Source organism: Sinocyclocheilus rhinocerous, unplaced genomic scaffold (assembly GCF_001515625.1).
Source record: "Sinocyclocheilus rhinocerous isolate Xijiao unplaced genomic scaffold, SAMN03320098_v1.1 scaffold650, whole genome shotgun sequence".
NCBI classification, from domain to species: Eukaryota; Metazoa; Chordata; class Actinopteri; order Cypriniformes; family Cyprinidae; genus Sinocyclocheilus; species Sinocyclocheilus rhinocerous.
Genome location: NW_015638019.1, coordinates 1183494 through 1198207, shown reverse-complemented (window position 1 = coordinate 1198207; position 14714 = coordinate 1183494). Strand labels below are relative to the sequence as shown.

At 36.6% G+C, this 14714-nt stretch overlaps 1 protein-coding gene across 4 annotated transcripts in view; it reads left to right on the top strand.

Annotated features, from left to right (window-relative positions):
* svila (supervillin a) overlaps positions 1-14714 on the top strand; it is a 55086-nt gene that overhangs the window by 4675 nt on the left and 35697 nt on the right. For all 4 annotated transcript variants that reach the window (XM_016564508.1, XM_016564510.1, XM_016564509.1 and 1 more), the window contains exons 2-6: positions 4616-4676; positions 5165-5250; positions 8949-9009; positions 9721-9869; positions 10074-10758. In XM_016564508.1, coding sequence (XP_016419994.1) covers positions 4616-4676; positions 5165-5250; positions 8949-9009; positions 9721-9869; positions 10074-10758 — 1042 coding nt within the window. The remainder of the gene's footprint in view (positions 1-4615; positions 4677-5164; positions 5251-8948; positions 9010-9720; positions 9870-10073; positions 10759-14714) is intronic.

Here is a 14714-nt window from a genome sequence, read left to right as displayed (position 1 = left end):
GTATTACTAGTATCTCATTTTGAAGAATATTGCTAAATATAAAAATGCAGTAACCAGCAATATTAACTTCTCTATTGTTGTTCAGTTGTTGTACAAGTAGGACGGTGTAGTATTTGTACCGCCCCTCCTCCATTGATTGGACGGCTGGGTAAAAAGTGACAGTGACAAGCGCTGCATTTTACCCAAAGCTAAACAGTTTATCAACTCTCATCTACAAGAAAAAAAAAAAAACGGAGCAAACGAACTTGTAAAATATTATAATGGCAGTGCATCAAATTCAGTGTGATCAGTTTGCCAAAATGAACACTGAAGAACGTTTTACGCACCATTTACACGTGGTAGGGAGCAGGTGTAAATTTCTTTCCAACCAACTAACATTTTGAAAATACGAACATTTTCATGAATTCGAAAGTTTACGTCAGAACGGTTTTACGAACGATTTACACAAATTCGTTCTGCTTGCTTTTCATGAATGAGGCCCATTGTAAGTAATTTCTAAATGTGCCTAAACGGTGACGGCGTTTAGGAGCCTGAGAGCATTGGGTTTATGACCTCGTCATATGACCAAACAGGCTGTGACTTGCTTCAGCTGTATCTCCTCCATGTGCTTCTACTCCGACTAATGCCAGATATCAGTGACTGAAACCTACAGTCATGCAAGTTTATCAGTCACCATATTATCTGGTACTGACTGTGCTGGAAAACTGGTGTGCGATATGCTGGAACATAAAATTAACCTGAACAAGTTTCAGAGCTGTGCAATCAGCTTCTATATGATGCTTGTTATAGATCAGAGAGGTATGTTGCTGTGTCACAGGCCTGTGGAATAACATGCGATTTAAAGTGCAGTAAATGTCGCACTTGACTGTGTCTGATTAGCATCTGTACTTAAGCGGGCACAGAGCCAAGGTGTTGTGGATTTCCATGCATGTCTGTTAGCAGTGGGTGCTCTCAACAAGACCATGCAATGCACATAATTAATGCTTAGGATAATTTTAGTGATCAGTCCAGTTTATCTGCATTACGAACTGTCAGTTTGCATGATGGGTTTGTGTTGTTGTTCCTGCTTCTGGGAAACATTGTCATTAACTTTTAATTGACCCTGTAGTGTTAATTTAGTGAGGACATCGGAAAATCAGTCAATGCTTTGTTTTTAACACTGGCATCATGAATCACTTGGCTTGGTTGAATGGCAATGGCTTTGTAGTTGAATTATCCCAGATGCAACAATAACACATCGTAACATATGGCACAGGAAGGTGTCCTCAGTGCAGGGTACCAGAACAGAGGAGCTTCTGTCATTTGCTGTGAATTCTCTATTCCACTGATTCTCAAAGTGTGGGGCTCCCTCTAGTGGTACGCAGAGGAATCACTGAATTAAATATAAATTAATGTTAAAACACTTTTAAAAAGTTTGCAAGGTGGCTAAATGATGCCTGTAACTTTTTGATCAAGTACTGTACATTAAGTACAGTAAAAAAAAAATCTTTTTAAGTACAGTACAGTTTTTATTTAACTTTTAGGTACAGTAAATTTTTATTTAATCATTTAAGTTTTTTATTTACCTGTATGCAGGGTTTAAATTGGTCCGGGCCGTCCAGGGTCACATTGACTCCGGGGCTCGACATTAACGCTTCATTAACGCCAGACAAGTAAGCATGCTGAGGTAAAAAATCAAAATGAAAAGTTTTTATATTTAAAATACTGTTAATTAGGCAACATCACACAACGTTTTCACCATTACGACTGTTTAATAGTTCAATAAACAGTTCAATAAGCAAGTACAATAATATTAGGTCACTAAAAAAAAACACATGTCCCTTTTAGACTTGCACTCTATTCATTTGCTGCTTGTTTTCTTTTTAAAAAAAAAAACACTAACACTTGCTTTCTAATCTTTTCGTATTCTGTCGGTTTTCATTTCATTTATTATACAATTAACAAAAGCAAAAAAGACCTCTGACACTAGCTTGCTCTATTCTTTTTCTATTCTATCTTTTCTTTTTATTTGTTATATTATTTAAAAAACCCTTGCTACGTGTACTGCGGTAAGCTAACTGAGACTTGTTATAGCACTTGTATATCGTTGCTCTTTTGTTGATTTTGATTGCTTCCATTGTCCTCATTTGTAAGTCGCTTTCAATAAAAGCGTCTGCTAAATGACTAAATGTAATGTAAATGTTTTCACCATTATGACTGTTTAATGGTTCAATAAACAGTTCAATAAGCAAGTACAATAATATTAGGTCACTTACATTTTAGGCGGAACCACAGGTCATCTCACAGAAACCAGCAGATTCATTGCTGAATGAGTCCGTGTTCTGAACGAATTGGTTGAGTCAAAGTTTCATTAGCCCATGCATTAACATCTGATGAAACAGCCATTTGAACGAATCGCTTGAATGAACAACTCAGTGACTCACATATATGTATGTGTGCTGTGTATATTTATTATGTATATATAAATACACACACATGCATGTACATATTTAAGAAAAATTTTATATTTCTATATTAAATATATTTATATATAATATAAATTATATAAATATAAATATATACGTGTAAATATTTTCAAAATATATACTGTATGTGTGTGTATTTATATATACATAATAAATATACACAGTACACACACATATATTACGTCAGCAAAAACTTTTATTTTGGATGCGATTAATCCCAATTAATCGTTTGACACCACTAATATATATAAGCCCCAAACCATAGAGCCCCCCCACATATCAAATTCCAATTTAACCCCTGCCTGTATGTAAGAAAAGTGCAGTGTTAATGTTCAAGCTGTACAATGTTTAAAGTGGCTGACAATAATAAATATTCTTATTAGGAATAAAACTGCCTCGTTTTTGAACTGTGCATAGCTGTAGCTGATAAATTAGGCCTACTACGCTACTGTATTTTAATGTTGGTCATTATGGTGGTACTTGGAGAGCCAAAAATTTTCTGAGGTAGTACTTGGTGTAAAAAGTTTGAGAACTACTGCTCAATTCTTTTGAAGCTAAAAACATCTTGTATCAGGAATAGCAGCACAAATCCCAGTTTCTAAGCGTATCATTTCTCTTTTCTTCCAAAACTTTCCTGTTCTCTCTTTCCATCCCCCTCTGGGTGATGTTGCCTTGTCAATTGGCCCTGTGACTCTGAAGTGAGAGGAGATTTTTAGGCAGGGAGGAATGTTTTTCACAGATACTCATCCCAGCTGTGAAAACTCACTCCGTACCAAAACACAGGCCATCAGTTGGCTCTCTCATTCACTTTCTCTTCTCAAATGGTTATTATAGATTGAGAAGGAAGGAGGTAATGACATCTAACCACAGTCCTTATTGGAGATTAAAATATTAAAATATTGAATTTTTGAATGTCAAAAAGGGGGTTTGGTCGGTGTGGGTGAATGTGTGGTCAGGCTATTGATCTGTGGGTAAAGTGGAAACACATGTTCTCCTCTTCCAATCCCTCTGTGAGTCTCAGATGTCACATCTCCATGTGCTTATTCATAGAATTGATGCCACACCCGGATAACAACACTAGTCTTTTAATTGCATTAATCAAGTGAATGTTAACAAAAAATTTTTAAATTAGTCCCATCAGAGTGAATGTATTTTTTTTATTTGTTTTTAAAAGGTTTCTTGAATCATATTGGTTATCACCCAGCATTGATGATTGTATTTTTATTTTATTTTACATTTATTTTATTAATATTAATATTTTATATTTTATTTTATATTTCTGCTAATTTAAAAAATTTATTGTAATTTAAATTACTGCAAAGATTTTACCTAGTATAGTAACCACATAAGCATCAAAAACTTTATTTGACATTGACAAATTGTTTTATTTATTTTTTTAAGTAGCAATAGTAGTAATAGTAGTAACTAGATAAAAAAGTTCGTCAAGACAAACTTTAAGTTGGCTTGAGAAAAGCCGGACCAGAAAGTTTGAAAAACATTGAAAAGATTGAAAAGTTTAAGCTGTAGAGTTAAAGCTCTAGGAGGAGTTAGAGTTGATAATTTAGTCTCAGAAGAAGAATAATAATAAGAAGTTTAAATAGCATTTCAGTAAGTTGGCTTTCACAAGCCAACTTAATTAGTATTAACAGTATTAATATAATAATTTTATTGCATTTATTTTGTTTATTTATTTGCCCTAACAATATAAATAATATAAAATGAATTATTATTGTTATTAGTTTTGGGCAGAATTCATTATAATCGCATTGCTGTTTTCTTTTCATATCTTTGCTGTTGCTGATAATGGTGCATTTCCAATCAGGAGATCTGTGAGTGTATGTTTTGTAAAAGAAACAGATGACTTTGTGCATTATGTGGTCACTTTGACTAGCAAAACTGTTAAAAAAAAGCATACAGCACAAGGGCCGATTGGCAGTTTACCCTCTGCATATAAATGTACCTATGAGTGTATGCAGAAATAAGTCTGTTCAACTATGGACACAGCACCATGTTGACATCCATGAAATGGATACTATTGTTTTCGTTCCTGCCCTTCACATGGGGCCTTTGAAACAACTTTTGCTGATCACTCCTGTCACCCAGCAGGAGTATTTGTAGTCTGAAGGCTATGCTCTCTTTTGTGTGCACAGGCTTCACAGGAGAAACCGCTCCTAAAGTTGGCAATACCAAACTACAACGTAGAGCTCTTAGGTAAGATCCTTATTTTTATATAACTTGGGTTTTGAGTGCTTTTATAAGCTCAATTGAAAAGATCCACACCAACAGAAATTCAGTCTTTTAAATGTCTTGTATAAGGCTTGAACAAATTTATTCGGACTACATTGTGTACCTCCAGATGTAGTCACGCTTTGGTATGTGGGATTGAATGTGTTATATTTATTCTCCCAACTATTTGTTTTTGTCCTGTATGGTGCGTTGGCATTATTTGCTGTTGGGAAAATATTACTTAACTAACTTTAATAAAAATACTTTTTCCAGTTGTGGAAAATCACATTTTTATGTGAAGATATTGCATTTCACATTTTTTGGGATAGAACTGTGTGATTTCTGCCAAGATTCAGATCCCTTTTCAGGTGCTGCTTCAACAAAAGCAGGCAATTCTGAGGCCTCTTGATTCTGTTATAAACATTATATGCAAAATATATTGAAATTTCAAGCTGGTTTCTCTTTCTGTCCAGCTTCCAGAAAGAGTTCTTGTTGGAAGAGAAAGACGAGGGAACCAACAAAGAATTACATGTCAGTCTGCTGGGAAATACACCCAAGGGTAAGTACAATATACACCAACACTTCAGCTGTGTGGTTCTTTATCATGACTATTATATCAGTTCAGTTCAGTTTTACTCTCACTAAACCAGGAGCCATGAGCTCTGTCACAAACTTAGCAAGATTCACTTGACTTGGTTTGAACACTAAATGATCTGTGGCTCTTAAAGGGTTAGTTCACCCAAAAATGAAAATTCTGTCATTAATTACTCACCCTCATGTCGTTTCAAACCCGCAAGACCTCCGTTCATCTTCGGAACACAAATTAAGATATTTTTGATGGAATCTGAGAGCTCTCTGACCCTGCATAGACAGCAACGCAACTGAAATGTTCCCAAGTCCAGAAACAAGCTCTCAGATTCCATCAAAAATATCTTAATTTGTGTTCCGAAGATGAACGAAGGAAAAAAAAAACGACTTTATTCAACAATTCGTCTCCTCCGCATCACCCTGTAGCGCCATTTTGGAGAATATCCGCTGGATGTAAACAGCGTATGCTGTTCTGTGTCAGCTGCGTCACACGGATACGCCGTTTTCGTTCAGATCAAATCACAACAACGTAGGAAACCGATCTGGCGTGACGCAGCTGACAGTACAGCATATGTTGTTTACGTCCAGCTGATACTCTCCAAAATGGCGCTATAGGGTGATGCAGAGGAGACGAATTGTTGAATAAAGTCGTTTTTTTTTTTCTTTTGCGCACAAAAAGTATTCTCGTAGCTTCGTATAATTACGGTTGAACCCCTGATGTCACATGGATTATTTTACAGATATCCTTGCTCCGGACTTGGGACTACGTCTCCGGACTTGGGAACATTTCAGTTGTATTGCTGTCTATGCAGGGTCAGACAGCTCTCAGATTCTATCAAAAATATCTTAATTTGTGTTCCGAAGATGAACGAAGGCCTTACGGGTTTGAAACGACGTGAGGGTGAGTAATTAATGACAGAATTTTCATTTTTGGGTGAACTATCCCTTTAAGCCCGTTTAATTTTAGGGTGTCTTTCCCTGATATAGCCACATAAGACATTCTGTGTTCACATTAGACAACAACAGTCTGCTAAAATGGCAAATAAGAAAGTATATAATGCTAGTGCCTTGATCAAAGTTTACTAGACTGTATGTTCTTTCAATTAGCATGGTCTTGATGGTTCCTGGACACATGGAGGTTATTGGGTTGGGGGGATGGACACTGATGACCTATATTTGGTCTGCTGGGGTTACCTGTTGTTGGGCAAGTTCTCTTGCTTACTGGCCCTGAAAATTTGACAGTTGTGTGAAAGAGAGTGCCAAGATACTTTGTAAAAGTGTTTGTACTGAAATCCAATCCAGAAAATAGGTGAACATGATTTTGTGGAGCTCTCGCAGGAGCAGCCTGCTTCTGGTAAGCTCCAAAAGACATTTTTGCATTTTTAAGTCGTATTCTGTCTTTTAGTTTTTACAGATGCTGCCAGTGGGCTAATACATGTTGTCAGTCTCTTAACAGACTTTTTTAAAGCATATTTTGAATTGAACTTAAGCATATTTTTATTGCTTAAAAAAATCTAAATTGATTTCTAAATGCATGTTCCTGGTCTTATTGTGAACAATTTATTGTCTGTTGACATCACACGGGCTATTTGTTATTTATTTGATAGCCAAATAGCAGTTTAGACATTTGTTTTAGTAAACTCACATTTGGTTTAGCTCCATTCTAGTGCATAACACCCACTTTTCACCTACAATTAATTCCTGATGGATGAAATCAAGTCCACATTGTTTCCCTTTGTTTTTTAGTATGCGTGTTTTGTAAATTTGCAAGTCACAGTAGGTGTTCTCCTTTCAGAAAAGCTCATGACAGTGATTATTCTTGGCTAAAAACTTTGTATATTTTAGTTATTTTATGTCCCCCATTCATTTTGCTGGCATGAAGCTCTTATAGTTGTGTAATCCTGGCTTGTTAGAATCAGGTCTGTCTAATGTCAGATTCACACTGCTGTTTGTTCTTCCCCACTTTCCAAGTGGGAACTTGATTTAAAACATGACATAACAAACACTCTCTCTGTGTTACTTCAAATATATTGGAGTGTCTAATAAATTAATAAAATTAAGATAAATATAATGAATTGTTCTTTGACATTTTAACATATTTGTCCATATCTGTCCACTTTTTTATGGAATTGATTAATCAAGTAAGACACACTTGACCTTACTTAAGGGTGTCTGCAGGTCTTAAAAAGTCTTAATTAGCCCTTCCACAAATGAATGCCTAAAAAGATCTTGGATCAGAAACTGAGGCATGTCATTAAATGTAACATACACTGCAAAAAATGAATATCTTCCTCAGTATTTTTTTGTTTTCCAATACAAAAATCTAAACATCCTTGAATCAAGATTAAGAGAGTTAATGTGTAAAACAAAAGAACAAGCATTTAAAAATTAAGCTGAATTTTTTTTTTTCTGAGGCAGATATTTGTAACATTTCATTTCATTTTGATCAATTTTTCATAAAACAAAACTTATTATTTCATCATTTTGCTTCTCAAGTAAATGCATCTAATTTAAGAATCTTTAGACATTTGCACTGGAAAACAACTAGTGGTAGGGAGCAGAGATATTCAGACCTTGAATGAATAAATGAATAAAAAGAAATATAGATAAAAAATAATGGAGATTGGTTGAAAGTTTTTCCAACTTCTACAATATATTCAAGCTGCTACATATTTACATTTAAAGACTATTTTGAAGTATTGTGTTCTGTTCAATTTATTCCTTTAATTTTTTTTACTTGGTCTTAAAAAGGTCTTAAAAAGTCTGTTACTTGACTACATGTAACAGAAAGAGAAATCCTGCCCTGTGGGAATGAAACCTGCCCTGTGTCTTCGTTGCATCGCTCAGATCTTTGCTTTGAATCCCAGAGAGACCAGGCTGAGGAAGCATTGTTAGAAACAAGTGTGCCGTGTGTACACATTAGCCCATGATGAGTCTCCTCTCAATCACTTCTCAGTCTCCTGGTGACTGGACACAGTTGAGTGTCATATTTCCATGGCTACAGCTGAAACAACATTCACTGAGGATGCACCTATGATTGGCTAACTGTTGTGGAAAGCCAGTCAGCCATGCTCCTAGCTAATGTCAGACGACTCTAAGCAGCTTTTGTTTTAGATAACACACTGGACTTTTGACTCCTCAACTATTATTGGAAGTGTGGCACTGTAGCGACATGGCAGTATACTTAGTGACACAGGAAGCAATACTATATAAGGATCATTTATTTTATTTGGAAAAAAAATATAAGGGATGGGATTGGCATTTTTATATGCTTAAGTTACCACTCATTCTTGGGTCTTACTGTAGGAAAATGTTAGTGTTGCCAAAGAGCTCTCAGAATTTAACAGGTTTATGATGCTGCTGGATATGCCTGTGAGGGTAATACATCGAATTCATTATGAAACAAGACTTGGTATTAAACACCAGCAAAGCTAAACTATGTAAGGATTAGTCTGTCCTCATGTGGTGTGAAATGTTGTTTATCTTGCAGTATACAAATAAGCTCTACTTGTGTTTCTTTTCTTAGTTGTTTAAGAATATAGCAAATGCAGAATACTATTTACTACGTTTTAATATTTGTAATGGTTTTGATAGATTTACTTATTCTTGTGAGAGATCATTCTTTTACCAGTCCATTCTCAGTTTGCCTTTCTTTTTCTCTTTTTTTAGTCTCAGAATTAAGGAAACGTTTTGAGAGTGTAAGCTCGAGTCAGAGTTGGGACATGAACAGGTGAGAAGTTAAATCATTCTCAAAGCACGCACAGCCAAAGTTCAGTTAATGCAGGTGTTCGGCAACAATAACAAAGTCACAAAATTGTCAGCACACTTTAATTTCCCTTTCACCACACGTTTCAAGCTCTTCACCAGAATTAAAGTAGCATACATATCCAAAAGTACCACAATAACTGAATAATGTATAATACATGTGTACACTATCATTTAAAAGTTTGGGGTCAGTACTATTTATTTATTTTTTTTATCAGATACACGTAGCCTAGGTGAGCACTAAAAGCTTCCTTCAAAAACATAAAAAAATCTAAACTTTTGAATGGTATTGTATAAATGTAACAAAAATATAAAATATATGGAAGACTAACTAATAAACAAAGTATGTTTTTTTGTTCACTTTATTTTCAGGTCACATTCTCGCTATTAACAAACCATTAACTATGACTTTTGCCTCAATAAACTCCTTATGTGCTGCTTATTAATAGTTAGTAAGGTAGTTTTTAAGTTTAGGTATTGGGTATGATTAGGGATGTTTAATATGGTCATGTAGATTAAATGCTTTATAAGTGCTAATAAACAGCCAATATGTTAATAATAGGCATGATAATAAGCAACTAATTAATAGTGGGAATTGGTCCCTATACTAAAGTGTTACCGCCTTAGATTAAGAATTATATATTTTAATATGCCCTTGTACCACTCCTGTTTATAGGAAAGAGCGGATTGCAAGACGTCTGGAGGGAATCGATAGTGATGCTCTCCAAAATCTCCCAGACTGTGGCGGTCTAGTTACCAATCGACTGCTAGAGGAGGACACTCCAAGATATACCCGTGCAGCAGACACCTGTGACCCCTGTACAGGTGAGAACTGTGCTTAATATTTTTATACTTTGAATCGTTCACTCACCTATAACATGAATGAGAAATAATGTGCATTAAGCATCTGTATTATAACTAAGGTTGCATATCAGTACAACATTGATAGGTTTGAGTTGATTAGAAACATTTAGGCAAACTGATTCAGTATAAACTATGTATTATCTTTCTTTATCTCTCTCATTGTAGTTTCTCTTCAGCACTATGGCAAAAATGACCCAAACTTCCCAAATCTGCACAGTGCAGAGGTTCAGTCCAGAACCCACACAGTCCAACCGGAGACTGTCTATAGCACTGGCTCCACTCATGTGGCAGAGCTGGACTCTAAAGCCGAAAGGATCGCACGCTACAAGGCAGAACGGCGCCGTCAGCTAGCAGAGCGCTATGGCATCTCTCTGGATCAGGAGTTGGAGACTGACTATACGGCTCGCTACTCCAAAACCTCTAGAGAGCCCGACGGCTCAGACCGACAACATAAGTCAAAGGTAGATGGAGGAGATGGAGTGGAGCATAATGCTTACACCCCCAGCCATCATGCAGACAGGGCCAGTTCACACATTCACAGCGATCCAGAGTTCATCCGGGATCACACCGAGTCCATCTCCGAGCGCGAGAGGATGATGAATCTGGAGAACCAGAGGAGGGCACAGGAGCGGGATAGATTGCATGGAGGTGGAGGGGTTGCACCTGACCCATCTGCATATATGGATGTATCAGGGTCTGCCAGGGTCCCAGGGAAGGAACCAGGGGCGATGGGGGTTCCCAGCTCGCCTAATGCAGGCCGAAGGACCATGATGCCATCTCCAAAACAGGGAGCATCTCCTGGTGATCTGTTTATTGAGCAGCAGGCTCACAACATCCTCCAAAGACACGGGTGAGACTTCTCAGCATGGTAGATGTTTCTTTTTTTTATCTTACAGTCATCTAGTAGTATCTTTATATATCGGTGTCTTATTTTCCTTCGCTTACTCTTTCCTTTCTTGGAAAGAATGTTGGCTGGTATTCCCCTGAATCTGTCTTTCACAGGTATTTTCCCCAAAAGAAAGCCGTCAATTTGCAGGATTTGGCTTGCATACTGTTAGGAGTGTTTTAACAGCTCCCTAAAGATGGGTGGGCTCTGTTCAGTATGACACATTATCCATTAGCATTGACCTTTACTGTCCTTTGGCATTCATTTCTTTATGGCATGGGTCAGTGCTCTGTGTGACACATTGGAATTAAAGTGCGTGCCAAATTAAGCAACAAAAGATTCCAGCAGAATTAAAATTCCCAACATCAAGCCAAGCCAAAAAATTACAAATGAATATGATAAAGAATGATATTCAGGAAATACCCAAAGCACTTTTATAATGTCAGTATAAAGTTTGATTGCTTACTTAATGTGAACAAATGAGGATTTGGCCTTTAAAACCCTGTTCCCAGCAGGCCGAGCTCAATTTTCATAATTTATTTGAGGCCCTAATTATTTATTTATTTTTGAAGAAGAAGAATTGTTTTTCCCCTCTCTCTAAGCATAAACACTAAACTGTTGAGTGGTTCACTCTTTTGGGCGTTTCAACTAATTTAGCTCCTGTAGCCAGTCAACAAACCAGTGGTCACTTCAGACTGATTCAGAAGGAGACACCCTCTCTCCGATCAACTGGCCTTCCAGGTACCATACGTTTGGGATTTATGGGTGTGTTTGACACCCTTCACTTAACAGTGGTCCCGCCTAACTTCATGGCCCTATCTCAAACCATCTCTAGTCCTGTCCTATAAACGTCCTTGCTAATATGTGAGGTAAGAATGACTGTGACAGGAGTCTTGTGTTTTTTTTAGTGGTTTTATTGGATTGTTGCCTGGTTGTTCCACTTTGCAACTTACTGTGACTAGGAACTAGGGGTTGTGCGATATTGACAAAAAAATAACAATAATTAAACAATATTTTGCTGAGTGTGTTTTTGTGCTGGTTCCTTGGCATAAATGACACTAAATCCACCGATAGGTGGCAGCAAGTCCCTTTCTTAAGGAGTGATTCACTGAATCAGTCATTTTGTGCAAAATAGCCGGTTCATTTAGAAACGAAGCAAGTGACTGTCTGCATGAATGGATCATTGATTCAAATGATTCATTCAAAAACAGATGTATTGAGGAATGAAACACCATGGTGTTGTATCTATATAAATATAAAAAACAAAGACCCATACAGGGATGTTTTCATAACTTGAATTATTGGGGCATTCTAACTGTATTACAATAGGCTTCATCATGCAGTCTGGACTTTCAAGATGTGTTTTTGTTTCTTTTTTGCAAAGTGAATGACATACTCGATGTCAGCTTGCATATCATTAAAACAACAGTTGCGATATTAAGTCGCAGATGCTAAATATTGCACACCCCTACAAGGGACCGAACTTAGCCTGGAAGACTGGAACACAAAGTTGTAAATTAGGCCTATGTGACTGTTTCTTTCTTAAGTGATCATAGTAGCAACCTGGCTTTACAAAGGGACAATAAGGGCTGGTTTAGTCTGTCAGGTTATTTGGAACCAGCAAGGTAGAGGGCTCGGGGTGTGGTTTTGAGTTGGGCCTATCATTTCAGTAAAAAGTGGCCATCCTCACACACATCTCTACCACCCATCCCATCCACGCTGTTAATGAGTGCTGTGGGTTTGTATTTGGTCATTGAACGTTTAGACCTCTTGCTGCAGTTTACCCTTAACTCTTGCTAATATACTTCAGGCACAGTCCAGTTTCTTTGTGTGTGTGGTTTATCCCTATATGGCAGTTATTGTCCTCGTATTGTATTTCTATACCTGGCTGAATCATGTGTGACATGTTTGGGTTTTTGGTATTGTGGTGGAAAAGAAAATTGTTGAGCTATGAGTCACCAAACTCGACAAGAATGTAAATGCAGATCATTTGGCCTGCATTAGCTCAATATGCCAAATGGAGAGTGTGATAACTTGATTAGTCATGCAAAACACCAGAGCCAAGTTTGTTGGGAATCATTTCACACGCAAATTGTGTTCCCGTTTTGCATCTTTTTTTTTTTTTCCATTCTTTCCCTGTTCTTTCATTCTTACTTTTTATTCTTTTAAGTTCTTCCAGAGACTATACTAGTTTAGTGTTTTATTTTACAATGTGGACATATTTTTCTTTTGCAATTCCTTGTCACTTAATGTCTGCTGACCTTAACAAACCCAATGTAGATAGAAGAGATGTGTAGAGAGAAATGGAGTAGGTTGGGCTCTCCACCTCCTCCTCCGAAGAATCTACAGAGTATTTGCACAATCATAACCTTCTAAAAAAATATGGTTTCCAATTGTTATAGTGATCAAGTCTGAGATGTAGATGCTTTTTGAGTTAATGTTCAACTGCCATGAATTTGCATTTAAAGTTGACATGAAATTTTATTTAGATATTTAAATACGTGATATTGGTCTTAATGTAAACACAGACTTTAAGTTAATAAACCTCTGTGTTTATATTTGCATTTACTTTTTTAAAATACTTTTTTTTGTTCTTCATTTCGTGAACCATATCTCTTGGCTACATTTTATTAGAGGCATTTTTCTAATTTAGCCTTGAAAATACAGTCTGCTTAGAGAAGGTTAAAAACAGTTCACATGACTCAACAATTACAGAGTGCAGTGCATGGTTTCACTTAAACATGGGTCCAGAGGAGCTCAGCGGAGTGCATGTGAAACTCAAGTGTGAGTGTGTAGATGGCAGCTGTCAAGCTCGCTTCAGGAGAAACCGCTTTTATCAGCTAGAGGAGTGTGGGATAGAACTCATAAAAGAGTGATGTGTAAAGGATGGTTGAATTGTTTGCTAACTTCTGTTTTTAACAGTATTATGGCTCTGAGCTGATGGAAAGCAAGCATTAATGTAGGTGAACAGGTGGAGATGAAGAGATAGACACAAAGAGTGTAACCCTACAAGAAACAGACATTTTTAAAAGGGTTATAGGAAGTTTTCACTGGCAGTGCACTGACTGCTACAGCTTTTGGATGAGAGTCTTTTGCCTCCCCCTGCTGAGAGCTTTGATTCTGCTGACCTAACATAAAGAACCAGTCATCACAAAATAAGCTAGTTTATCAGCAAACCTTTCTCACCCAGCATGTAATGAAATGCTGTGTAGTGTGAAATTAGCTGGTTGTTTAGATGTCCAAAGCTATAAATTTATAAGATTATAATCTGTAAGGGAGAAACCGCCTTTATGTATCCAAATGGTTTGAGCTTTTTCTACAGTTCACACAGAAAAGCTTATTCTCAGTGCAGAATCTCTTGGTTTTTCAGTCATTTGTCATATGAAGCAAGGCTTTTCAAACTGGGGTCTGTGGAACCCCAGGAGGCTCGAAGGAAGTCGGGGGCCACGGTTAATTTGGAAAAATATTTTATTTAAACTTCATTTTTTTTTTCTCTTCAGATTTATTTATGCTACACTGCAGATATTTTCCATTTGCCAATTGTTTAACCCCTTAACTGTCACCCCCCATTTTTTAAAATAGGCATTAAAGTGCACTATCCAAACTTAAATTGCTATAATTCATGAACACTTTGGAATACAGAGGAAAGGTTGGTCTCTTTTTAAAGAAGACAGTCAGCAGATTATTGCAGAAGTGGAATTAAAATATCAAAAAGTTATAGAAGTTTAAATTTACTGAAAAGAAAATGCACTGTACAATTTTTATTATATTTTATATAAAATAAATTTTTACATAACAGGTTTTACTCTAAATTTGCTTAAAAAATGTAAAGCCTTATGTCTAAATAAGTTATGTTCCAAATTTGAAGTTGATATGAAAAAAATTGAGGTTTCTGTGAGATTTTATTTAGGGCGTTATAC